Source organism: Engystomops pustulosus, chromosome 2, assembly GCF_040894005.1.
Source record: "Engystomops pustulosus chromosome 2, aEngPut4.maternal, whole genome shotgun sequence".
Lineage (NCBI taxonomy): Eukaryota > Metazoa > Chordata > Amphibia > Anura > Leptodactylidae > Engystomops > Engystomops pustulosus.
Genome location: NC_092412.1, coordinates 215,723,681 through 215,749,507, shown reverse-complemented (window position 1 = coordinate 215,749,507; position 25,827 = coordinate 215,723,681). Strand labels below are relative to the sequence as shown.

The 25,827-nt window shown below is 42.3% G+C and overlaps 2 protein-coding genes across 3 annotated transcripts in view; one reads left to right on the top strand and one right to left on the bottom strand.

Annotated features, from left to right (window-relative positions):
- The window catches only part of SERPINF1 (serpin family F member 1), a 58,168-nt gene extending 56,005 nt beyond the window's left edge, over nucleotides 1-2,163 (top strand). The window contains exon 8 of the mRNA XM_072138116.1: nucleotides 116-2,163. Within this exon, the coding sequence (XP_071994217.1) occupies nucleotides 116-378 (263 nt within the window). The 3' untranslated portion in view covers nucleotides 379-2,163. The remainder of the gene's footprint in view (nucleotides 1-115) is intronic.
- SMYD4 (SET and MYND domain containing 4) lies at nucleotides 3-25,827 on the bottom strand. 2 transcript variants are annotated; one of them, XM_072138111.1, is made up of 11 exons: nucleotides 25,583-25,824; nucleotides 18,244-18,400; nucleotides 15,363-15,507; nucleotides 12,668-12,757; nucleotides 9,899-10,799; nucleotides 7,689-7,871; nucleotides 7,094-7,251; nucleotides 6,195-6,327; nucleotides 3,877-3,993; nucleotides 3,652-3,775; nucleotides 3-2,741 (listed from the first exon to the last, which is right to left on the bottom strand). In XM_072138111.1, exons 2-11 carry the CDS (start codon nucleotides 18,375-18,377, stop codon nucleotides 2,597-2,599), a joined length of 2,130 nt encoding a protein of 709 aa, XP_071994212.1. In that variant the 5' UTR covers nucleotides 18,378-18,400; nucleotides 25,583-25,824; the 3' UTR covers nucleotides 3-2,596. The 2 variants fall into 2 exon arrangements, with proteins under 2 accessions (XP_071994212.1, XP_071994213.1); XM_072138112.1 differs by lacking the exons at nucleotides 3-2,741; nucleotides 3,652-3,775; nucleotides 3,877-3,993 and adding an exon at nucleotides 4,663-5,421 and having other exon boundaries at nucleotides 25,583-25,827.

Sequence of the window (25,827 nt, the reverse complement as noted above, 5' to 3'; positions counted from 1 at the left end):
GGTTTTCTTTTTTTTGTGTATTAGACTATTTATACTTAGGGGGAAAAAAAAGTCAAGATGTTTGTTGTGATCCGTTTTACCTCTGGGTCTTATGCAATGTATTCTGTTATTTCAGAGCTTCAAACTCTTTTCTCCACTCCTGACTTCAGTAAGATCTCTTCCAAGTCAGTGAGGCTCACACATGTCATGCATAAGGCTATGCTGGAACTCAGTGAAGATGGAGCCGAAACCGCACCCCGCGTGGACCCCAGCACCCGCCACCACTTCCCACTGCAGTTTCACCTGGACCACCCATTCCTATTCGTTCTCCGCTCTGACAGCAATGGCGCTCTCCTGTTCATTGGAAAAGTAATGAATCCCAAAAATCTTTCCCGTTAAACGACACGTATCCCGTTGGTTTCGGACTGTTGGCAATGATACGAATTACCCTGACAATGAATCCTGGATTATGTTTATGGACACTGGGACTATTCTCGCCCTCTTATCCCAAATATAATTTTATCTGCAGAATTCAGGGGTCTTACTCCTATTTTTTTTATATATAAACCTAAATACAAACATGGTGCTTTATAGGTCAACAATTCAGCATGGACAAATTTTTTAATACTGAATATTCTTAATTGGTGCTCGATTGTCTGATATGTAACTTTGAATCTATGGCATTGACATAGATCTAAAATATAAATGCTAGATACCTGCAGCCACCACTAGAGGGAGCATGAGGTCTTACTACATACCATGTTATTACTGACCTCAATGTATACAAATATGCTCCTAAGCTCCCTCTAGTGGTGGGAGCAGGTAAGCAGAAGGTTATCTTTTAAAACTTTTACATAGCTATGCAAAGAATTTGGATCTCAGGTTCGATAATTAACTAGCGCAGTATTGTGACCCTATTTTTGCTGTTTAAAAGACCAGACATTCACAGAATACATTAATGTATCAGTCAATCAGTCAATATTTTTAAATAATATTTTTCCCCTAAGAAGTGCTTTAAATGATTTAGCCAAGTTCAAACAATTAAATCCTCGCCCACAAATGGTTTAGTGAAAGCTCTCCCAATATAAGTGCATACATAAGGTTGTCAGCTCCCCTTTGACAGATCAACAGCTCCCCTCTGAAATCAGGAGAAGGAAACATCAACACCAGCCAGCTATTTACAGCTGCTGTTCAGAGTGTATATCCAGCGAAGGCCAGGGATAGATGCCATACAGTAATATCCATCCCCCATGGCCCATAATTGCCAAGGAGTGTATACTGCTGCTTCCAGAAGGAAGCAGAATGATATAGAGCAGACTGCTGTGCTTTTTTTCATCCTGTGTTTCCTGCTGGATGCAAAAAGGATGTCTCTGTGTTGCAGTATACATCTATAGTCACGTTCAGTATATACAGCAGGAGCTATCCTGGTACATAAGCTCAACGTGTGTGTAAAAACAAAACATGAAGTGCTATCTTTCAAAGGAGTCTGGTCTGCATTTACTCAAAGTTATTTGTCCCCAAGAATTTTTTCAAATTTTGTTAAAGGGGTTGTCTTGTTAGAACAGGATCCCTTATACTTCCATGTATTATAATAATGGCAGCCAATACAACCTGGCTTCTGAGCCTTGGATTGGATATTGTGTGACAATCTGTGTAGGTGCTATTTAAATACTGGTTTATTTGGTGCTTCTAGTAAAGATCTTTGTAAACTATGATTGTAATTTTTAACAAAAATCACCATGCTGAATCTGGTACCTACCAAGTATTACAGGCAAAGTACATACCTATGCACACAATTTATTGTCCCCTATACAGAACCAAAGACAAAAACAGGAGCTAAGAGTCTGCCGGAGTGAAATCTCCATTCTCAAATCTGTATTTTCATATGTTAAGTTCACATCTACGCCAGAGGTGGCCCCTCTGGAGTCATTTTTACCACCCAGGAGTTTCCGTTATATTTTTGTTCCGCTTCTTTAACAGAGCAGAACTGAATCCTCACTGCAGATGTGAACTTAACCCTTAGTAGCGGATTTTTAATAAGGGTTTGCATTCTTCTCAAAAAATAATGATTATTAAATTCAATGAAATGAAAAACAATATCTGTTTGCATTACAAGAAATTAGCTGGTGTTCTGCTATATACTGGTGAGGTCTCAGCTGAACTCCTACCCTCTGCTATATGCTAGAACAATCCAATGCAATAAAGTCGGATTTACTTATTGCTCAGGAATCTTGTCTCCCCTGTTTCATTGCTTCGCCAGAATATTAACCCAAGATATTCACTTTATAAAAATAATTCATGCAATGGGAAGAACAGCATCCACAGAATCAGTAACAAGTCTAATTAGCCAGGAACGTTTCCCCAGAAGTCACTTCTCAAAGATACATTAATTGCAAGTGTATCCTGGGAGGTCACAAGTGCTGGGGGATGCAGTCGTATAAAAAGTGGTGAATTGAAGAACAGAGGTAAAGTTTAGGCTATGTACACACTACCGTGTGCAAAAACAGGATCAAAACAGGGTAATGTTTGTAGCCAGGTACATGATCGATCCATATGAGATGAGCGGCCTGCACCATGACCAACACGTGGTCCCTATGTGAACGATGGGATATCTCTCCTATACAGCCCGAATACCCGGAAGCTCCAGCAGACATGTTCTCATTTCTTGCAGCTCTTGTACCATATTATTGTCAGCTCCATAGTGGGATAACAGAATGTCCCGGGCTCTTACAATGATACCCAAAGCCTCGACCACTTCACGTCTGCAAAACAGAATGTGTACAGAGATTTAACACTTGTGACAACACATATGGATACTTTAAGGCACTGGTAAGGGTGTTTTCCAGCACTACATTATCACCTATCCACTACAAAAGTGATAATTTCTAGATTAGTGGGGTCCTGACCCCTGATAAGTGCCATAAGTGTCCCGTGTTTAAATGAAGGACTATTACAGTCATATATATACAGTCACACTTTAAGGGACTGATGGAGACAGCAAAGCACATCCTTAGGCTATTTTACCCTGACCAACAGTTCTATACAGGCAAGACAGGCTCAATGGGTCTCATTTATCAAAACTGTCGCTCCCTGAGATGAATGGAGCAGACGGCCACACATGTCTGTTCTGCTCCATTCTTCTAAATGGAGCTGACGGAGATTGTCGTCAGCCCTTTAAGTACACTGTTGGCAACATGAATTCTAAAAGGGGTTTTCTAAATCATATTGGTGACCTATCCACAAATTAGTGTTCGTCCCAACACTTGAGACTTCACTAAGAAGCTATCTCTGGCAGCCTCCTAGCAGAGGAAGAACATGGAAAGGAGTGGAAAGTCTGTGTAGTGGCTGGCCCCAGCAATCATAGCTGTATTCTCTTATTATTATATAACCTGATTAGTGGGGGTCAGCGATGGTCTGATGACCATATTGATTACCTAACCTATGGATAAGTCTTCAACAATGTTTTAAATTAAATACCCCTTGAACCACTGCTCTATATTTCAAGCCCCCTGTATGCAGCCTAGCGGCTGGGATGGAACTGTGTGCCTTGTTTTAAAGACCAGAGTTTGGTTTTCCACCAGCCTAGCAGTTATAAAACTTATATGACCTGTAAGTAGTAACATGTTATTACTAGAATTCCCCTTTAAATCAATGTCAATCAAATTAACTTACCCATTAAATAAAATCTGAGCAAGCTTGAAAAGTTCATGGCCAAGTTCTATGCTGGAAGGTCCATACCTTTGGCCCACAAGCTGAATACTCTTTTTAAGGTGCCCTGCTGCAGCGGCCCATTCACCTACAAAGCACAGTAAGGGTCAAGTAAAATTTGGAAGGCACATATAGTATTTACCAATTTTTCCATAAAAACCCCTACAGAAACACAAAAGAAAAATATACCCTTTGAGGCTTCAGCCTGAGCCAACTGATCAAAGATCTCTCCGAGCAGCATGTGATTCCCAGACAGGAATTCTTTACCTTCTGATAAACAGGACATCAGCCTCCTTATCGCTATGTCTGAAGGAAAGAAAATAAATGATGTAGACATGATACTTGGAGAAACTATTGCGGACAGACTGGCACCAAAAAGTAACTTATGATAATACCAAACATCTCTGAAGGAGTCAGTCTGTATTTGCATATAAATATATGAGCCTTGATCTCAAATCCAATGTTGTGCTGACAATCAAGAGTTCTGAAAGTTCAGCGCCTCAAAGTCTTATCAATATATTATTTCCTAAAATTCTGCATAACATTAACTACACTTACTAAAGTGACAACCCCCTTAAGCACTGCTCTAGCAGAACTCAATGGGGCTCGTGTATCTTATGTCTTAAGTTTATCTTTGTTTGGCTTTTCTTCTTAGTGGTCTTTCCTCATTAATACATGTGGCGTTTGAGGAGTTAAAATCTTTAGTGTACAGTATAAGCAACTTTTTTTTTTAAAGAAAAAGTCACAAATAAGTTTGCCAAAAAGTAGAAAACAGCTCCATGACATTTCCTCCGCCTGGTAGGGGGCAGGTGTGGATTGTGCCAAATTTTATTAAATTTTTTTTTTTTTTTTAAAGCAACTTTTAACATTTGATACTGGGTGATAACTCAGGTAAGCTACAGGGAGATTGTCTTAGACGCAAAAAACTTGCAAAAGTGCACATGCGCCTAAAAAAAAGTCCCTAATAAACAAGAAAAAGCCAAGCCAAAAATGAGATACATGTATCTCAATCTATTGGGAGACGTTATGGTTCCATGCCTATAACCTAGATCAGATCCCTCATGTAAATGTATTCATTCTGTCATCTGTTACAAAACACAATTCTAACAACAAGTTAGGGATATTTGGCTTGTGGTTGGAATTTCTAGATAAACCTTAAATGCTCTCTAACCTGGTAAACTATGACCGTCTCTAAACTTTTGAATACACATGTGCACCTAGTCAATATTTCATGTGCACCTGCTGTTCTCTAACAAGGAGCTAAATGGCAAAATTCTTTTGAATCGCCCAATATATTTCTTGGGTCAATAAGAACTGGTATTCAAACAGTCCTCCTCATCATGCTGTTCACATTTTGACATCATGAGACCAAAACAACAAACAATTCTTCATCGGTACCACACCAAGCAGGATGTTCTCAGACGGAAGTGACAGCTGAAATTAGAGTATCAGCAGGTTGTAACAGAGATACATAGAGACCAGAATAGTCACAGAAAGGCAAACAAGTGGACACCCTTTGTCCATAGATTGCACTAATTAGAACTGCATTAAGAGCAATGCCCTGTGCAAGCGGATGATGAATGGTGTAGAACTCCAGGCACAGCAAGTACTCAATTGTCTTGCATGGTTCAGGGAGCATCAATGTTGGGCCTCATTGCTGTCCACTGATGGAAGTCTATTTACGTGAAAAGATGGCCACCAACAAATGTTAAAGTCAGGAGAGAGAGTAAAAGCCTGTAAAAAGAATTCAGCATTTCAGCTGGAGCTTAATAATAATAATCTTTATATAGCGCTATCATATTCCGTAGTGCTTTACAAATCATAGGGGACATAAACAAACAAAATAAGAGATTACAGAGTGGAACAATAGGAGTGAGGGCCCTCTCTCAAGAGCTTACAGTCTATTAGGATGAGGGGGTATAATGAATCAGTCCAAGTCCAAGGCCAGTGGGACTGCAGGGAAGTCTGGATATTGGTATTTGGTGTTTAATGGGAGGAGTGCACAGAATGGGTTAATAGGGAGTTGAAGTAGCATGCGGGTAGTGAATCTTCTAAGCTTACCCGATAAAAGCAATTTCCAGAGTAGCAGTGCGCATGTGCTGAACACTCAGTAGCCGGACGCCTTCTCAAAGGGCATCAATGCTTCCAAATACTTAAAAAACTAAACTGCGATTTCATATACATTACAGGTGATCCTCTACTTAAGGACACCCGACTTACAGACAATGGTCCGACCTCTCCGACCTCTGGTGAAGCTCTGGATGTTACTATACTCCCAGGCTGCAATGATCAGCTCTAAGATGTCTGTAATGGAGGTTTATTGATAATCCTTGTTTCCATTACAGAAAAAAAAAAATAGAAAATCCAATTTTCACATGGACAAAAATTTTTTTTTGTCTGTAGCTACAATTATAAAAGATCCCTGTTCCGACTTACATGCAAATTCAACTTAAAAACAATCCTAAAGAACGTATCTTGTACGTAACCCGGGGTCTGCCTGTAGTTACCTGAATGGCCAGCCTGCAGTTGTTCCTGAGCCCTATGAATATCGTGCTGAAGATTCTGCAGACGGAGCCCAACGTCATCTCTTGTCAACCGAAGTCCACAGGATTCATTGACACATTGCAGGTCATCTTCACCCTTACAGGGAAAGGAAACATGGCTATCACACAGACATCACACTAACATTTATCCAGAAGGGTAATAATACTTCTCTCACCAGTTTTTAGAAGTAATTTTAACTAAGGAAGAGTATGACATTTTCCGTGATACAAATACATAAGTAATGAAATAAGGGATGCACAAAATTTTTTTTTCCGTCTCCTCAAAAAGTTCAACCTGCACCCTATTGCTGACGCTGGTGCCCCCCTCCACCAAACTAGAATATGACTGACACCGCCTATCTCCCCAGACCAGGCTTTGGCGGACACCGCCTATCATTTCATAAAATGTTTGTTTTTTAAAAATTTTTTTAGGTGTTTTTATGTCCTGTTCTTTTAAACCGTGATCTTAAGGAAAAAGCTATCAAGCGGATTTATCCACCTAAAAGTTTTTTTAAAATAAATAAAACTACATAAACAAGTGTCCTTGATTCTCGTATAGGCATTATGATTTTCATCTGCAAAGAGTTTGTATGTTCTCTCAGTGTTTGCGTGGGTTTCCTCTGGGTAGTCCGGTTTCCTCCCACACTCCAAAACATACTATTAGGTTGTTTAGATTGTGAGCTCCATGGGGACAGGGACCAATTTGACATGCTTTGTACAGCGCTGCGTAATCTGTGTGCACTATATTAATAAAGAAGTATTATTATTATTAACGTGAGCTCTGGTTTCACACACACCATATATACATAGCTACAAAAATTCTATACACTTTTTCTAGCTTTTGATATATGGTAACACATCACCTTTAGCAAGGAATGGCACTTAGGACAGCAGAAATCAGTGGCTGTGTCCTCTGTCCCCCTCTGCTCTTGGGTACAAGCCTCGCACTCGCAAGTAAAAAAATATTGATCCTTCAGTAAGTTTTGCCTTTTTGCAAAGTTCATTCGTAATTTATGAGGCCCTAGAAGACATTAAAGAAAAGGATCGAGTACTGAGATCTTATGACATTACTGTGTTCATGATGCACTTATATAAGACGGTCATATGTCCGGGATGATGACCACAAATAAGCGAAATAAATACTACAATGAATTATCAGCTACAGACTAAAGACGCATTCAGATGACGGTGGTCGATCCGTGAATCATGGACCATGCACTAACTCAATTTTTTAGACCCACAACAATGCAGAGGATAGGACACTGTGCATGATGATTCAAGGAGTCCCTTCTTCCCTGCTGTTATTATGAAGAGGAGACTCCTTGTATCATATATCATTATGAATCCCATCCTCTGCACTGATTGGTCCAAGTAGTCCGGTCCGACCACATCATCTGTTTGAATCCTAACAAAAAGTATTATGAGGTTTACCAAGTACAATTTACTAGAAACCCGTACCATAGCAGTGGAGGACTTCCTCTCCTTTTCTGATTGCTCTGTTAGCTCGGACCATGACACATCTCCCTTGGAAGGACACGCTGGTATTTGGGTCACAGGAATGATTTAGGAGGCTCAGGACAGGGAAGAGTCCTGTGGCTAGACGTGAACTCTTGCTGCTCTCCACCAGTGAAGTAGTGGACGCTGTTAAATGTGGAAGAACAATAAAAAAAAAAAAAAACAACAACAATACATAAAACCATTAACCCCTTCAGGACACAGCCAGTTCGAGCCAAGACTCAGCTCGTTTTTTTTTCTGACCAGTGCCTTTCGTGTCATAACAACTTTTTAACACTTTAACTTACCCAACTGATTTTGAGATTGTTTTCTCGCGACACACTGTAGTGTGTATTAGTAGTATCATTTTGCTGATTGGCTGGGTTTTTGGGGGGGTAACAATTCAGGAAAAAAAAAAGTTGAAAAATATTTTTACAATTTTCTAACTTTTAAATGTTGAATTTTTTTATCCATTACGTCATTCCTTCTAAAATCAACTTTTATAATTAGGCTAATGAGGCAGAACGGTGTTACCAGAATTGTAGCTTCACAGGCTATTACACGTACACGGTGCAGGAGCAATTCCACCCTCCCACTGTGTGAGATTATAGAAGGCAGAGGGAGGGGAAAGTAACAGCCTGCAAAGCCAGAGCATGGAGGGGCTCTGGTAAGACACCCCCAGAGTCCTTCTTGCTCCTTAGCATAAATTTATGTCTGCTACAGTGCTCATAGCACTGGTAGACTCAGGTGACTGTTGTACCAATGTACCTGTTTTAAGCCCTGAGGTCTGTACTTTATGCCTGTGAATACCCGATGTTGCTTCTGATGACACATCAGCTACAAGGGCTGATGCAGAAACGTGTCAGACAGGGAGGGCATTGAGCTTGCTTCCAACATAACAGCAAGCTGGCTCTGTTTTTTTACCTCAATTAGTGTGGGTCTCTGTGTTTAGGAACGTACCAGCAGTGACAGGAATTTAAAAGAGGTCTGCTCTGGGATTGGGTCGCACGTGATCAGATTTTGGCGCAGCTGCACTGACTTTCATTAGACAGAAATCAGGGGGGGGGGGGGAATGGGGGGCTTGCCGTTGGACGATCCGACTGATTCGGATTGAGCAAGGGATTTAACTTTCAAATTGTGTCGCAATCCAATGCACCAGGAAGAAGAAGGTGAACTCTGTCGGACCTGAGCGGGGAAGTGACTCATGCAGGATCGGGTGCATGATCTTGGTGAATGCGGCACAGTGCGTGATCGACAATGCACTTTCGGGGAACTTCGTTGGACAGGTAAGTTTATGTGCCCCAGTGTGCCCAACTTGTGTTTTTTTTTATATCCATTGTTCAACAGTGGCATTTACCAAGATATAACCACTGGGGGACACACAGAGAAAGTCTGAGATTTGATTCTTCAGCCCATTTTATTGAGATTAAAAATGAATATTGCTTTCAAACATTCTATTCAGGCAGATTTTACAAATATTCTAAGAACGCAAACCTTGTATGTAGGTTTAATCAGTATTAGCATAATTTTAAAAGATGATTCTGAAAGGAAGGAGGCCACGGATAACATACATAAGAAGATTACCAGAGTCACAGGGCCAGGATCCATGAGTAAGTGCACCTGGTTTATCATGATGGATTCTGATGGTAGATTTTATTTAATTATAACCAAAAGAGGAAATCTTGTTGTCAGGTACAGAATAAGCACACCCCAATACCTGACAGTAAGGATGATTCTTTAACCAGAACCACATAATTACCTCAATGGTGGGTTGTACCGCTGTACTACACGTAAAATATTACCCTGGATCTCTACATAGTATTAGGACCACCGCCTGGCATTTCATTTTACTTTAAGTGGAAGTTTTGTAATTACAAACATCAACTATTGCTGCCCAGCTAGGCGCCCTATGAATCAGACAGACAACCCTGTGCTTTCAATGGCCGCTATCACCCATCACCCCTGTGGTAGCGAAGCCCAATTTAACACTTGGTTCCCCACCCCCCAGTAGCTAACCTAGTATCTCAATAGTCCAAAAAAATCTTGAGCCATAAATAAATTTGATTAAATCTACCCTCTAATATTACAGCGTTAAGAGGTAGAGTATTGATTACTTTACATGGTTCAACTAGGGCTTTTTATTTTGGTATATTACTACCACTAATAATACTTACCTTCATATTTTTCATCATGTATTACAGTCACAGCCTGGGCATTACAGTGGAGCTGAAGCAGGTGAAGAAGAACCGCAGACCCAAGTATCTGCACGTCGTCTTGTAGTGACATAGACTCGTCAGTAGGCGGCGCTGTTCCCATGCTGCTCAGCCGACCAATGTCCAATTTCTTGCACAAGGCAGCACTAGTGAGTGCACAGAGAAATACGTGCTCCCCTTTGTGATGTCCGCTATGTGACAGGAGACTGAATATGGATCTATAGTCACCGGGATATGGCTGAATAGGTGCCTGAACTGGATCTGATGTCTCATGTGACAAGACCTCTGATACCTGCCTGTAACCAGTCAGCAGAATTGTCCTTAGTGCTGTGTGGCAAAATACTCCAAAATTAAGAAGTAGGCCTCCCAAAGAGCATTCAATGCAGTGATAATAGCTCCAGGCCTGGTCCATGCACTGACTAGTACAGTATTTGGCTACGCTGCAGTGCGGACAGGGTATAGGAGCCGCTGCTCTCTGCAGGCAATGGTGACAGTACAGATCACAGAGAGAGACTGAAAGATCCCATGTGCTCTTCTTTGTGATTGTCTCTCTGTTAGGGATTATTACGGTGACATAGGCTTCCTCACATAACAAGAGCTCACCCTGGGCGATATCCTCAGAAGCCACCAAGTGGCGCCCCTTAGAAGTGCTAAACTTTAGCTTCAGAGAGCGCGATGCATTGGGCAGCAGCGGGTTCTCCGTCACTTTCTCCTGATTTCTTTCAGTCTTATGGGATTTAGTGTTAGAAGTGTCACACTGCTTCAGTTTCTGCAAACAACTTTCTTGTCGTTGAAGGATTTTGCTGAGTAGTCGCTGAGGATATCCATTCTCTTGTGCCCGATCAATGTCCTCCAGACATGCCTGAAGAAGACAACACACAGCCTGACACTAGTTTCATCTCACATCCAACATTGTAAGACGTCGTAAGCAGATGAATGTCAAAATTTCAGTAGTTAGAAGCGTTGCACCAGCTGTGCACAGGATAGGAAATAATAAGCTGATTGGTGAGGGTCCTACTTCTGGGACCCCCAGCGATCAGGAGAACAGGAGCACCAGCAATCAATGAGAGTTGTAGGTCCATTCACGAGAATGGGATCCCCACTTTCCGGATGGAGGAGGCCCTACCAATTAGGAAGTTACCCCTATCCTGTGGAATTTGGGACAACACCTTTAACCACATACAGAAGCATACAATAACTGCACTTCTAGCAAAAAAGTAAATATGGCTCTTTATGAGTAATTCTTTAGATAGAGCACTGAATGGTTTGCCTTCTCTAAAAGCACAGGGGCTTTGTCTTAAAGGGGTTGTTTCAACTGTACAAGTTTTTTCTTATGCACAAGATAGGGGTTAACAAGATGATCCCACTGCTGGGACTGATAGTGAGAACAGGACCCCCAGCAATCACCAATGGGTGGAGCGGCAGGTTGAGCATGTATCCTTCCACTCCATTCAATAGTATGAGACTGTTGAAAATTGCTGAGCACGGTGCTCAGCTATCTCCAGGACTCCCATAGTGAATGCATTGGAAGGACATCTGCTCAACCTGGCGCTTCACACATTAGTTATTGCTGGGGGTCCTGTTCTAGCATTTGGTACAAGCTGTCGGACTTGTGCATAGGGAAAACTTTGTACAGTGGGTACAACCCCATTAAGACTAAGCCCCTGTGCTTCTAGGCAAGGCACACCATTCAGCAGTCTAAATAAATACTTATAAAGGACCCATTTTTACCTTTTTGCTAGGAAGTGTAGTTCCTGAATGCTTCTGTTTGTGTGGTTAAATGGTTTGTCCAAACTTTGGAAGTTATGCGAAATCCACAGGATAGGGGTAATTTCCTAATTGGTGAGGGTCTGACAGCTGAGACCCTCTCAATCCGGAGAGTGGGGATCCCATTCTTCCATCCTGGGCACTCTCATAAAATATAATGGAGTGACAGGGTGCATCTTCAGACTGCAACTACACCCATTAGTGAGAACGGCATCCCCCCTCTCCTGTTCTCGTGTTTGGTGGGGACCAAGATGTCAGTCCTACAGTCCTGTGGATAGGGCATAACTTCTAAACTTGGGACAACCCCTATAAAATTCAGTTCATAGCCTTGCACCTTTTATTCCTGCTTGGTCCAGCTATACAGGACAGTGCAGGTGCGTATATATATATATATATATATATACACACAACCATGACAGAGGCGTCTCTTTTGCCTTCTTCTGGGATTATTAAACTTTCAATATAGGAAAAGTCTAGAACTTTCCTGCTGCTTATGATTCGGACCTTAACTTTATGGAAAAAATGTGCCACAATTTCAAAGTAATTGCATTAAAAAATGTTCTTTTACTCTGTAGTTAGGAATCATTGAAATTGCCGGATAAGTACCAAAGAGGTAATTTAATTGTCAACTCTGCACCTTTAAGATAAAAAAGGTCTTTGGAGAAATAATTCAATTACGGCGCTACCTGCGGCTTGTGAACAAGCTATTTATATGCTTCTAAGTCTTCACGATTAAAAAAAAAATATAGAGCACTGAAAGACCCCGCTGGAGAAATGACAGATGAATGAGGGAGACATCACAGTGTACAGCAGCGGGAGGGTGAGAGGAAAAATAAGAAAAATGACAGGGCTGAGAAATACCCAGATCTACAGCACGGGGCTCACCAAAATCATGATTTACACCGAGATCTCATATAGGACAAACCTCCAAAATGACAGTAGAGATGTACAGCAAATACTCACAGAGTAATGGCCAAGGTGAAAGAGGACTGCTGAGCGATTAGCAAAGCACAATGCAAGCTCCTCCGTGCCAGGGATGCCATGAGAGATACCCTGCAGGACGGGAACAACGGGTACAATTATGATAGATTAATATACTATGCGTCTACTGAAAATGTTTTTTTTTTCCTGGGGCCCAGTAGAAAGGTACATGAACAGTTTTATAGTGAAGGAGATATATATGTATTTTCATACAAGTTATCTGTTCCTCCGATGTGCACTGTGACCAGCACTCAGGACGATGCCCGTGAGCTAATTTGTTCTGATAAACTTTCTCCATGTGTGTGGGAATGAAATTCAGGTGTCAGTAGAGATGAGCTGACCCGAACTTTAGGTTAAGGGTGAAGACACACATGGCGTTTTTGGGCCGTTTTTGGGACATTTTTACTAAGTGCGTTTTCAGATTGTTAAAAACGCATGCGTTAAAAAACGCATCCGGTTTTTAAAAACGCATGCGTTTTTTGAAAATGCTTGCGTTTTTGTCCGTTTTTCATTGCGCAATTTCGGAAAAACTGACAAAAATGCATGCGTTTTTTAACGCATGCGTTTTTAACAATCTGAAAACGCACTTAGTAAAAACGGCCCAAAAACGGGTTCAAACTCCCATGTGTGGCATCACCCTTAGGCTGGTGCCTTAGGCCGATGCCACACGTAGCGCTTTGTCTGCTCTTGCAAACGCAAACAAAGTCGCGCCCACCGCGGCGGGCCTCGGCCCGATCGCATCGGCGGTTCTATGGAAACGCCTGCGATCGGGAACGAGCCGCCGATGTTTCGCATTAAAATAAATTAACGCAAAACACCGGCGGCTCGTTCCCGATCGCAGGCGTTTCCATAGAAACGCCGATGCGATCGGGTCGAGGCCCGCCCCGGTGGGCGCGACTTTGTCTGCGTTTGCAAGCGTAGACAAAGCGGTACGTGTGGCGCCGGCCTTAGGGTGAAGACACACGTGGCGTTTTTAGGCCGTTTTTACTAAGTGCGTTTTCAGATCGTCCGGTTTTCTGAATTTGCGCAATTAAAAATGCATGCGTTTTCAAAAAATGCTTGCGGTTTTTTTAAAAACGGATGAATTTTTTAGCGCATGCGGTTTTTTACGATCTGAAAACGCACTTGGACAAAAAAACGTCTCAAAAACGCCGTTTTTGGGCCGTTTTTAGATAGTTAAAAACGCATGTGTTTTTGACAGGTTTGACCAATTATCTTAATCCAAACAGGTCAAAAAACCAATGCGTTTTTAACAATCTGAAAACGCACTAACTAAAAACGGCCCAAAAACGGCCTAAAAACGCCACGTGTGTCTTCACCCTTAGGTGTTCTCCACATGGCAGCTCAGCCTAACATGGATGTGATGCCAATGAACTAGCAACTAGGGATGTCTTTGATTGGCAAAAAAAAAAACGCAAGGGAGAACACACAAAGTTAAGACACATTATCCAAAAACCCTTTAAAAATCCAATATGCAAAACTGATGCGTTTAACAAGGGTGCAAAAATGCAATGAAAGAAATGCACCAAAAATGCTACGGGTGTGACCAGCCTTAGGGTGAAGACACACATGGCGTTTTTGGGCCGTTTTTGGGCCGTTTTTACTAAGTGCGTTTTCAGATCGTTAAAAACGCATGCGTTAAAAAACGCATCCGTTTTTCAAAAACGCATGCGTTTTTGAAAACGCATGCGTTTTTGTCCGTTTTTCATTGCGCAATTTCGGGAAAATGGACAAAACCGCATGCGTTTTCAAATGTATGCGGTTTTGTCCATTTTCCCGAAATTGCGCAATGAAAAACGGACAAAAACGCATGTGTTTTCAAAAACGCATGCGTTTTTGAAAAACGGATGCGTTTTTTAACGCATGCGTTTTTAACGATCTGAAAACGCACTTAGTAAAAACGGCCCAAAAACGGCCCAAAAACGCCATGTGTGTCTTCACCCTTACACTGCGTTTTGAGACACATTAAAACAGCTTTCCCCAGTTAAATTATTATTAACATTTGTGCTTACAAAATGCAGCGTAAATACGTTAACAACATGTTAGCACATGTGTTTGTGGTGCCACAACTTGTGCTCTCTGTACCGTGCCATGGCCGCAAAAAACATAGAACATGCTCTTTCTTTGGCCGCAATAACGGTAATGTGGCACTATTTTCTATGGTGAGGAGCGCTCATCCTTCCTCCTCTCCAGCCCACCCAACGTGTGCCACGCAGGAGAACTTCTCATCTTCCATTGTGTGACATTACATCAGGCAGAGGGTGGGGGCGCAAGTTGGACACAATGTAGCCGCCTGTGTTGCTACAGCATGGAGGGGCTCTGCTAACACTCCCAGGCACCTTTCTGGCTCATTAGAATAAAGTTAATTTTAGAAAGAAGGGAGGCCATGGATAAAAAATAAGAAGATTACGACAATCACAGGGCCTGGATCTCCGAGTAAGTGCCCCTGGTTTATCATGCTTTATTGTAATGGATACTAGGGACAGTGGTGTTTATGTAGCCTTAGTAAATTGCTATTAAAATGACAAACTCAAGCTGCATTGATAGGAGGCCAATAATAACTACAAAAGACTGTTTGAGAATGCAAAGCAATTTTACATCCTGCGATCTAGCATAAAAGGAATCAACATTTAAGAAAATGGAGATTTCACTTTTCCTAAATCACCGCCACTTGTACCTTGGAATATAGCACTGCCGCAGCTGTGTACTGTTTTCTTCCAAACCTCTTATTTCCCTCTTCCTTGTAGAATAGCACAGCACGAGGTTCTTTCCCAACGCTCAGATCGCTGCACAACCTCTCTAATACCTCCTCTTCTTCCTGCCTGTGGAGAGAAATTAGAGACAGGTGCTTGTACTGTGTGTACCCACTAAATGCAATCCCAATCCCTTCTGCTTAACAGTATTCACCCATTTACAGCAACAAAATGTTCTTTTCATCATTTGATCTAAAACCATCTCTTGACATTTGTACTGAATAGGGAACATATTATAGTCTTTGTACAAGTCACAGCAGATTGCAGCCTAGACGTATAGTATCTGTAACACATCAGACTGACTGCTTTACAAAAAGGTACTGACCCGAAACCCGTCAACCTCTTTTGTAGATTGGATTGCTGGTTCTTTACCTTACACGTCAGCAAATCTGCAGCGGAAGGCAAGAACTGAGTAAAATCTGTAATATATTAGCCAAATGTAATATGGAGGATTTACAGAGCAAAATTCTAATTTGTACTCTAAAACTAACGTGTCTTGCTCCACATTTAAGACAGATTTATGACTTGTACTATAAAGCGGAGTAGTCCCATGGGAGGGAGATGTGCCCAGGGGTGAACCTAAACGCTTTGCTGCGTGAGGCAAATAAGAGTACGGTGCCCCCTCCATCCCATCCAGTAGACATTGGGTGTTTAGAGACAATGGGGGTCATTTACTAAGGGCCCGATTCGCGTTTTCCCGACGTGTTACCCGAATATTTCCGATTTGCGCCGATTGTGCCTGAATTGCCCCGGGTATTTGGCGCACGCGATCGAATTGTGGCGCATCGGCGCCGGCATGCGCGCGACAGAAATCGGGGGGCGTGGCCGAACGAAAACCCGACGTATTCGGAAAAACCGCCGCATTTAAAAAAAAAATTGTGTCGCGAAAATTTCACTCACCTTCATCCTGGATAGGCCGGTGTATTTCGAGGCATTCCAGCGGACTTCAGCGCAGCAGCGCCACCTGGTGGACGGCGGAGGAACTGCTTTGATGAATCCCGGCCGGACCCGAATCCAGTGCAGAGAACGCGCCGCTGGATCGCGAATGGACCGGGTAAGTAAATCTGCCCCAATATTTTTAAAGGAGTTTTCCCACAAACAAAAGTTAGGCCCTATCCACGGGATAGGGTCTAACTTGCTGATCAGTGGGGGTCTCAGTGCTGAGACCCCCACAGATCATGAAAACCAAGCCTCATTGCTCCCTCAGACCAATGGAGCAGAGAGCCACTCATGACCGTTATGCTCTATTAATCTCTATGGAGCTAATGGAGATCGCAGCACATGGCAATTTCCGTCAGCCCCATAGAGACTAAAGGAGCAGAACAGTCATGTATGGCCGTCTACTCCATTAGTCTGACGGAGCGATGAGGGGTCAGTTGGAGGTACGTGGGAATCCTCATTTCGTGATATGTGGAGGTCTTAGCATTGAGACCCCCACTGATCAGCAAGTTAAGCCCTATCCTGTGGATAGGGCCTAACTATTGTTCGTGGCAAAATCCCTTTAAGTGTCAGGTGCTGCTTTGTAGCAGGAGACTGCTTTCCTGATGCTGACCACTATCTTGCTGCAGGTAGTGCTTCCTGAGGCAAGAGGCTCAACTCGCTTGGATGTGGCTAATCAGAGAGTAGCCATGACCCAAGTTGCGGCCACCAAAACTTCAAGAGGCTCTTCTGGTGTCAAGTAATTGATAGTGTAAACCCCAAACATTCAGCCTTCAGACTCCTAAGTTCCTCGTACACATACAGAAATAGCTCGGATGGAGATAGCTGATTATCTTCCAAAAATAAAAGTTGAGACTCAGAAAGCTTCATACGCAGTAATAATGGCACATATTTATCATGCAGCATATGCCACTGTGGTAAATCCCACTTTAATGCCACATTCAGACAATGATTGTGGGGACGTATATTTGGGCGAATATAGTTTGTGGACGAATATATGTCTCCAAAGACGCCTATGGCGCCTGGGCGCAATATGCTGAGCAAAACGTGTGCTCACTGAACTGGGCTGTCAGCGCAATAAATATAGAGCATGTTTTGTTTTCGGCCGTAAAAACTACTGCCAGGCAAGCACACGTTCATCTGAATTCAGCCTGAGGCTGGTCCATGGAATCCCACGGTTGAAACACATTGCACGGGAAAAGAAGTAATATGATGAAAATATTTCGAACTGCAGCCCGACACTGTATTACAGTACTGGTGCTACAGTTTGCTCAACAGAGAGGGGGTCCTTGCATCACATTTCTGTATGCTTCAAGCACTCCACTCTCTGCAATGTGTTCAGTCCCAGGGATCTGATTCTGAAATCCACTTTTAAAATTATGCTCAGCCAGAAGAGCTCTGGGGGTGTTACCAGACCCCATCGTGCTGCAGATTCACAGGCTGTTACACTGTGCAGGAGCACAACCCCTCCCACTGTGTGATGAAACATCCTTTGTTGCAGTGAGATTACATCAGGCAGAGAGAGAGAGAGGGGGAAGTGCGGGAGGGAGGGAGAGACAGTGTAACAGCATGTGAAACTACAATATGGAAGGGCTCTGGTGATAACACTAGTAGCCCTTCTGGCTCATTTGCATAACTTTAAAAGTTGATTTTAGAAGGACGGAGGCCATGGGTAACACATATACGATTACTACAGTCACACTGCCTGCCTAATTTAGATGGTAGATTTCTGCAATCAACCCCCGTGGGGCCTAAGAAAATAGAAAAGATATATAAAAATAAAAAGCACCTCCTTTTCTTAGACAACATAAAGGTAAACAGAGTAGTAGAGGTAGGCTTCCTCAGGGGATGTGAATTATTACTTACTGGAGGTGTGACCAACAAGAGCTGAAGCTGTCTTTCAGATCTGATTCTGGAGAAAACTTTGCCTTCTCGTGCGGGGAGAGCTGTGACCACTTGAGCCGGGCATAGTCCTGCCAATGTGCGACAGGAAACTCCATCACCAACACAAAGTAAATCAGATCTGCAAACAGGGAGCAATAAGATCATAACACAGTTGTATCAAGCAGGTCTATACTATAATCTTATGCCATGTATGCTCTGCTATTCTAGGTAAGGAATATGCAAATAGGGTGGGGAAATGTGCTGGAAAACATGTGTAGCATCTAAACTGCTAGACAACCCATCAGCTAAGTGCTTTATAATTACACAGAAGTAGTAGGGTGGCTTCCCACCTCAATAACAAACATCAGCCGGTTATAACAATTATGCAGTGATGGCCCCTATGGGCTCTAGGACCATCTGTAGGACCACTGCTGAGCTGCAAGATCCACACTGCGCTCCAAAAGACACACCACACATATATATATAGTCCAGGCTATAAGCACCGGAACCATGTATATAGCACAAAGAGGCTAGCCCGAAAATAACTTTATTTAGAAAGAGACGAGATTATGACTATATTTTGCATATCAGTTATGTCAAGTATTAATGAAATAATTGCCTTCTCTGCTGTCACCTAGCACTCAGTGTATGCTAATTCAGCGGCCTCCTGCGCTAATGATCAGGTCTCGCTGGGGGAGGACAATAGAAGTGATGGAGAACGATTTGCCTGGCAGATAATATTTAGCCTGATTTCACCCAGACGGTAATCAGCACCCTACCCCGCGAGATGACAGAGAGCACTCTACCTTTCAATCTTAATCACTTAGAGACTAACGTCACAAAATGTTCTCAGGAATAGAAGGTTTTCTTAACATCACTTTCCACCACAATAGGATGTATGGAACTAGAACATGTCAGTGAGTTTATACGAATCCTATACATCCAGTACAGTAATCTATACAAGACTGACCAATTCTGATCGTAACTGTAAGGACTGGTTCACACAAACTAGGGTTTTGAAAGTGTTATTAAACCTCAGCTCTTGTTTTGCATTTAAAAACGCGATGTAAATGCAATGTGTGAACGTAGCCTGAATCTGCCTTCTGCAGGCCCTTTACCTCAGACAGATAAGGAGGCTAATGATTAACTCTTTCCTCACACAAATATTTACCTTGATGATTCAGCTCTCTTAGGCTGTGTTCACACATTCCGACTGGATTTGGTTTCAAAACGCATTCCAAAAAAAAATAGGGAGAGGCTCTGGCCAACTGTATATGTATTTCAATTGTTTACATGAAAAACAAAGGATGCTATTTGCTGAAATCTTGCTTTTCTATTTAATCACACATATATACGATCATGTGGAGCCCCTCTCCGGTCCATCTGGAATACGTTGTCACCATCTGTCATTTAATAAATGTGAGAAAAATATCCAGTAAATGTAGACAGGTTGTCCCTTAAAAATGAGATAGTTGTCCTTGGATACGACCACCCCAGGACTTTGGCAGCAGTGGCCAGACACTATTGAGCGCTGTCTGACCACCTGTATTTAGCAATTAATACCACACGTCGGCTGTGGGGCGTGAAGTAATTCTCTGACATTTCATATGAAAAAACTATTTGTTTCTTTCTGCAATCCCTCCAGCAGCAGTGGTCGTATCCAAGGACATTTGTCCAATTTCTAAGGGACAACATGGCTACATTTATGGGAAATTATCTGCACACAGGAACATTTTTTTTAATAACCTCCAAGCGAAGAAATGTATGTATATGGCAGATGAATTAAATGGATATGGCCAAATGAGTAAACCCCTTTAAGTCATTAGACACTTTATCCGGTTCCTTTATCTCTGAGCTGTCGGTGGATACAGGACAGAAGAGCGATTTGTGATAGAAGTGTCCTGCTAAGAAGTTCCTAAAGAATTATGCTCCTTATGGTTTCTTTTTATTATACCACAATCTAGCGTTATAACAATTATGCTAATTAGTCTGGGCGATCCGGCAACATCACCAGTCTTGACTGTCACCTGCTCTATGCACTGTGGATGGATGGAACTTGTATTAGAACGGGGGAATACATAGATTAAAAGACTAAAGAGTAAAACTGATGGTAGATGTCCTTTACATAAGGAAGAAATTAATAGGGAAAAGAAGGACACGGGACCATGTTTCTTTAATAAAGTAAATTACAAAGTTTACTATTATCTATTGACTTATATACTTTATTAAAAGGGGTTGTCCTCTTTCAGCAAATAATTGATATGGTTTGTGTAAGCGAAAGTTATACAATTTTTCACTTTATGTATCAATTGTGCACCTGTGTGGCCATGGACATATTTCTATAGACTGGATGTGCAACATCCCCCACCGGGGCCTAGCCTTTTCTTGTGGGCCTGGAGGCAGGTCTCCAGCAGGTGGTGTGTGCAATAAATACGGAGGGAGAGGCTGATGTACTGGTTTCTCCCTTGGGCAACCCCTGAGGTGTCTGTAGGGTGAATCCCTGGGTGAGGGATGGGGAAGCCCGGGGTGTTAAGCAGCCGTATCCTGGGATCAGACGAAGGCAACGTTGTGCAAATCAACTTACAGTTCTTTATTGAACAGCAGGCAACGGGCAAACATGATAACAGCAGATTATTTGTTCATGGATAGTTGGTCCGCAGGAAAGGTGCACGCAGCCTGATAGTAGATGCAGGCTGGGGAGGTTCAGATGGAACTGAGTCCGGGCTTAAGTCTCCGGACTTTCCCTGAGTGCCAGGCAGTAGGCCTGAGTCACTAGAAGTTCCTGGGATTAATCACTGTGGCAGCACAAGAAGGGGTCTCGGTCTCTCTCTCCCCCTCTCCTGGGGGTTTTTATACTCACCCTGGTCAGGTGGTAGCCCCTCTCCAGTCACCTTTCAGCATAACAGACACATCATTGGACAATTACATATACCAGTTAACTATTGCCTTACCACTGACCGTGGTTCTCACATCTGAGGTTCAGCGATTTTCACGGATGCATTACTGATTCGTTGTTTCCTATTTATGTTTTCACATTATCTTTTTTTTCCCCATTGTCCATGGAAAAAAATTTTGAAACCTGTCCATAGTTTTTCATTTAACCCCTTCAGGAAGCAGCCAGTTCATAGCTTACGGCTAAGTCGCATTTTTTGGATTCTGACTTGCGTCGCTTTATATGGTGGGAATTTTTGAACACTTTTACTTATCAAAGTGATTCCTTGTAGTGGTAAATTTTGGCTGATAGGTTTTGCTTTTAAGTATCAGAAAAAATAAAAAGTGATGATTTTTTAAAAAAAATTTGCCATTTTCAAAATTCTATATTATCTTGGTTCAGGCAGATGTTTTACCCCCTAAATGAGTTGCTGAATAACATTTCCCATATGTCTACTTTATATCATGTGGCTTACAAATCGAACATTGCTTTTCTGTATGTTCAAGATTTCAGAATTTACTTTTTTAGGGATCATAGTATCATAGTATATAAGGCTGGAAAAAGACGCAAGTCCATTAAGTCCAACCTTTAAGAATTAAATAAATGTTTTATCCCCATAACCCGTGATATTTTTTCTCTCCAGAAAGGCATCCAGGCCTCTCTTGAACATGTACATAGAGTCGGCCATAACAACCTCCTGCGGCAGAGAGTTCCATAGTCTCACTGCTCTTACAGTAAAGAACCTTTGTCTATGGTGATGGTAAAATCGCCTCTCCTCTAGGCGCAGAGGATGCCCCCTTGTCCTGGTCACAGGCCGAGGTATAAAAAGATCTTTGGAGAGATCCTTGTACTGTCCGTTCAGGTATTTGTACATTGTAATGAGGTCTCCCCTCAGCCGTCTTTTTTCTAAACTGAATAATCCCAAATTTTATAATCTGTCAGTGTATTCTAATCCCCCCATTCCCCTAATAATCCTGGTCGCTCTCTCTCTCTGCACCTGTTCCAGCTCTACTATATCCTTTTTATACACTGGTGCCCAAAACTGTACACAATATTCCATGTGTGGTCTGACCAGGGATTTGTAGAAGGGCAAAACTATGTCTTTATCATGAGAATCTATTCCTCTCTTGTTTTTAAAGGAAATCTACCATCTGATTTGATGCATTATGAACCAAACATATCTTGAGACTGCTCTAGCTACACTGATGCAGAAACATATCTTGTTTAATCCTTGTGAGTGGTCCTTCAGAGAGCTCGGTTGCTTCGGGCTGCCCTTGATAAACATTACACAGAGCTTTCTGAACAGTCTATAAAGGACTTATCAACCCGACTTGGATGATTCATACACAGCAGCTGGGGGATTACTTCTGCCTCTCAGGGAAAACACTGTGATTACATCATTCTCTGGTGCAGTGCATAACTAATGAGGAAAAGCGCTGAGCCAGGAAAAGGAGGGACAGAGCTTCATTATCATCATTTTATCATTGTTTTTTCAGCAAAACTGCTCAGTTCATGGATTAAAAAGATATGTTTCTGCATCAGTGTAGCTACATCATTCTCAACGTATGTTTGGTTCATAATGCATGACTTCCTTTAATTAAAATTTTAAATATATTACATTAGAAACCCCCTATATATCAACTCATTTTCAAATCTGCACCCCTCAAACTATCAGAAACAGCTTTTAAAGCCTTGAGATCTTCGTAGTAATTAAATCAAAATGGAGATGAAATTTAGAAGAGTGAAACTTTGTCGGTTTTACGTTCATTTAGCCCTAAAATTTACACATTTCCAATAGATAAAAAGAGAAAACTCATCTTAAAATTTGTTATGCAAATTCTCCCGATTACAGAGACCCCCCCCCCCCCCGTTACTTGTTTTATGGACGCAGAGCAAGGCACAGCGTCCTGCAGCTGCCAGGATTTAGTTTAGTTGGTGGATATAAAACTTTAGCTTTTTCATTATTGGGGCCATGTGACAGCATTTTTTCTGCAGGACGAGATGCATTTTCCAGTGTTACCATTTTGGGGTTGGTATCTCCTATTGTTGAAAATGTACTAACTTTTTTATGAGGGTTTTTAACAGTTGTTTATGGTGTTCATCGAGCAGGTTCAATAATAATTTTTTATTCTACGGGTTGTTACGTTATTTATTAATTTTTATTTAAGAACATTTTTTTTAAAAAGCTTTATTAGCTCCACCATGGGACATGAACAAGCAATCATCTGATTATACCCTGCAGTACATTAGCATCAGCTGAGTATGCACATGCATAGGCTGACACTGTGCCTTTCAGGGTATGTTCACACGTTGCAGTTAAAACTGCATCGCAATCAGCTTTGAGGTGGTTTTAGGTGCAGTTTTGTCAATTGAACAGGTGAAAGACATGAACTGAACGAATTAATTTGATTTTGAAGGGGAAACCTGCTCCACAAATGTCATTCACTCGTTCAGTTCATGTCTTTCACCTGTTCAATTGACAAAACTGCACCTAAAACCACCTCAAAGCTGATTGCGATGCAGTTTTAACTGCAACGTGTGACTGCACCCTAAGACCCTGTCACTGCCTGCGAACATGATCATCGAAATGATCGGCAAGGGGTTTTCCCACAAAATACGTTAGGTCCTATATATAGTATATGGCCTAACTTGCTGATCTGTGAGCTTCTCAATAAACACAGATCCTGAGAACAGTGATCTAATGAACCGTAGTTGGACCCCTCCCCGAGGTGAGCGGAGCAGCCGGTCTTGCATGGTCGGACTGCCGTGTTCATCTCTAAGGAGCCAAAGGAGATTGCCGATCAGCAAGTGGCTTTGTGGGGAATCCCCTTTAAAGGGAACTTGCCACCACAAATCTATAAAGATAGATCGGGTGTTAGGTGGATCAATAGGACGTGAGGATAGCCCTTTTAAGGGCTAATCCTCACATCTCAGCGCTGTTTTGTGAACTTATATTATCACTTTATGCTAATTTTGTTATGCAGCTACTGGGGCTTGGAGTAGCTGTGACTACACGGCGCGGCTACTCCACGCCCCAGTAGCCACTTTACCCCTCCTACCCACAATCTTCGACGCGCAGCTCCTTGCAGCTGCGCGCCCTCGTCCGACGAACCTGCCGTCTGCGCATGCGCAGAACAGCAGGCCCGTGCCTGTTTCGGAGCAGTGACCGCACAGGCGCGCTGTTCTGCTCCGCGCCGAAGATTGTGGGTAGGAGGGGTAAAGTGGCTACTGGGGCGTGGAGTAGCCGCGCCGTGTAGTCACAGCTACTCCACGCTCCCAGTAGCCGCATAACAAAATTAGCATAAAGTGATAATATAAGTTCACAAAACAGCGCAGGGACGTGAGGATTAGCCCTTAGAAGGGCTATCCTCACGTCCTATTGATCCACCTTTATAGGTAGATTCGTGGTGGTAGGTTCCCTTTAAGCGGATCATGGAAGGCAATAGAAGTCTATAGGTCCACAGAAAAACCCAAAAAACTAATGACAGGTCATTTTTTTTTTTTCAGTTACTATTCCAGACGCAGGGACAAAACAGAATCAAAACGGAGGCAAACCGCAATGGACAGACAACACACACAAGTATATTTAAATCCCAGGTTTATGGGCCGAGCTCTCTCCATATTATAGATGTAGCAAAACAACAATATACTGCAGTACAGTAATGCTGCAGTATATTGAACAATCAAACCCCCTATAAAACAATTTTTTTTACTTTTAATTATATTTAAACAAAAAAAAAAAAAAAAAAAAAAAAAAAACCCTTTCCCCTTGGATAAAGAGTAGTCAAAATCTCACAATAAAATGACACCTTTAGCAGGTCCATACACCAAAGTACAGGAAAGTTTGGAGTGTTAAACTAGGTCTATATGGATTTTTTTTTCTCCAACTTCTTTTGACTCCAGGCATTAAAAAAATAAACTATATAAATTTATCTCTACCATCGGATTGACCCAAATATAGTGAACACGTCAGAGCACAATGAGAAAGGCATAAAAAAAAAAAAAAAAAAAAAAACAGCAGAGATTTTTCATTGATACCAAAGCATTTTGAACGCTATTCCAGTACATTGTGTGGCCTATTACACTGTGCCGCTAGAAAGTACAATTCGTCCCGCATAAAGTCAGCCCTCATACGTCTGTGTATAGAGATTAACAAAAAATGAAACCCCTTTTTGGGGGAGGTGGGGAGTAAAGAATTGAAAAGGGCCACAGCATTCGAAAGATACAATAATGGATGTTACAGGTGGGGACAAATGAGAGAAAACGCTCGTGACAGGGCAACCCATATCCACCATGCAAAATACTATGCCTGTCCTATAACAGGCGCTCAGTGTACTGTGCGGTAACCTCCTCATGTCACACAGCATCCCGCCATAAGCAGTCACTCACTTTTTGGGCTCCTTTTGTAGCACTTGTCACGTGACTCGTCAGATTTGGCGCCGCAATCCCGGGAGCTTTCTGCCCTTCTCTAAGTGGGCGGTGATCAGTCCGTCCACAGACTTGATCTGTAAATACCAATACCGCCATCATTACTGCTGGTTAGTCTAACCTGAACTCCACTGTCACAGCTCCGTTCCCGGCACTCGAAATAAGATTTCAGGTTGCCATTGCCCAAAACAAAAATGGCGGCGGAG

Coding starts and splice junctions, on each gene's coding strand:
- SMYD4 (XM_072138111.1), bottom strand. CDS start 18,377: ATGGAGTTTCCTGTCGCACATTGGCAGGACTATGCCCGGCTCAAGTGG. Junction 15,508..18,243: donor TCTTGTTGGTCACACCTCCA/GTAAGTAATAAT, acceptor TTCTCTCCACAG/GCAGGAAGAAGAGGAGGTAT. Junction 3,776..3,876: donor TCAGGCTGAAGCCTCAAAGG/GTATATTTTTCT, acceptor TGTGCTTTGTAG/GTGAATGGGCCGCTGCAGCA.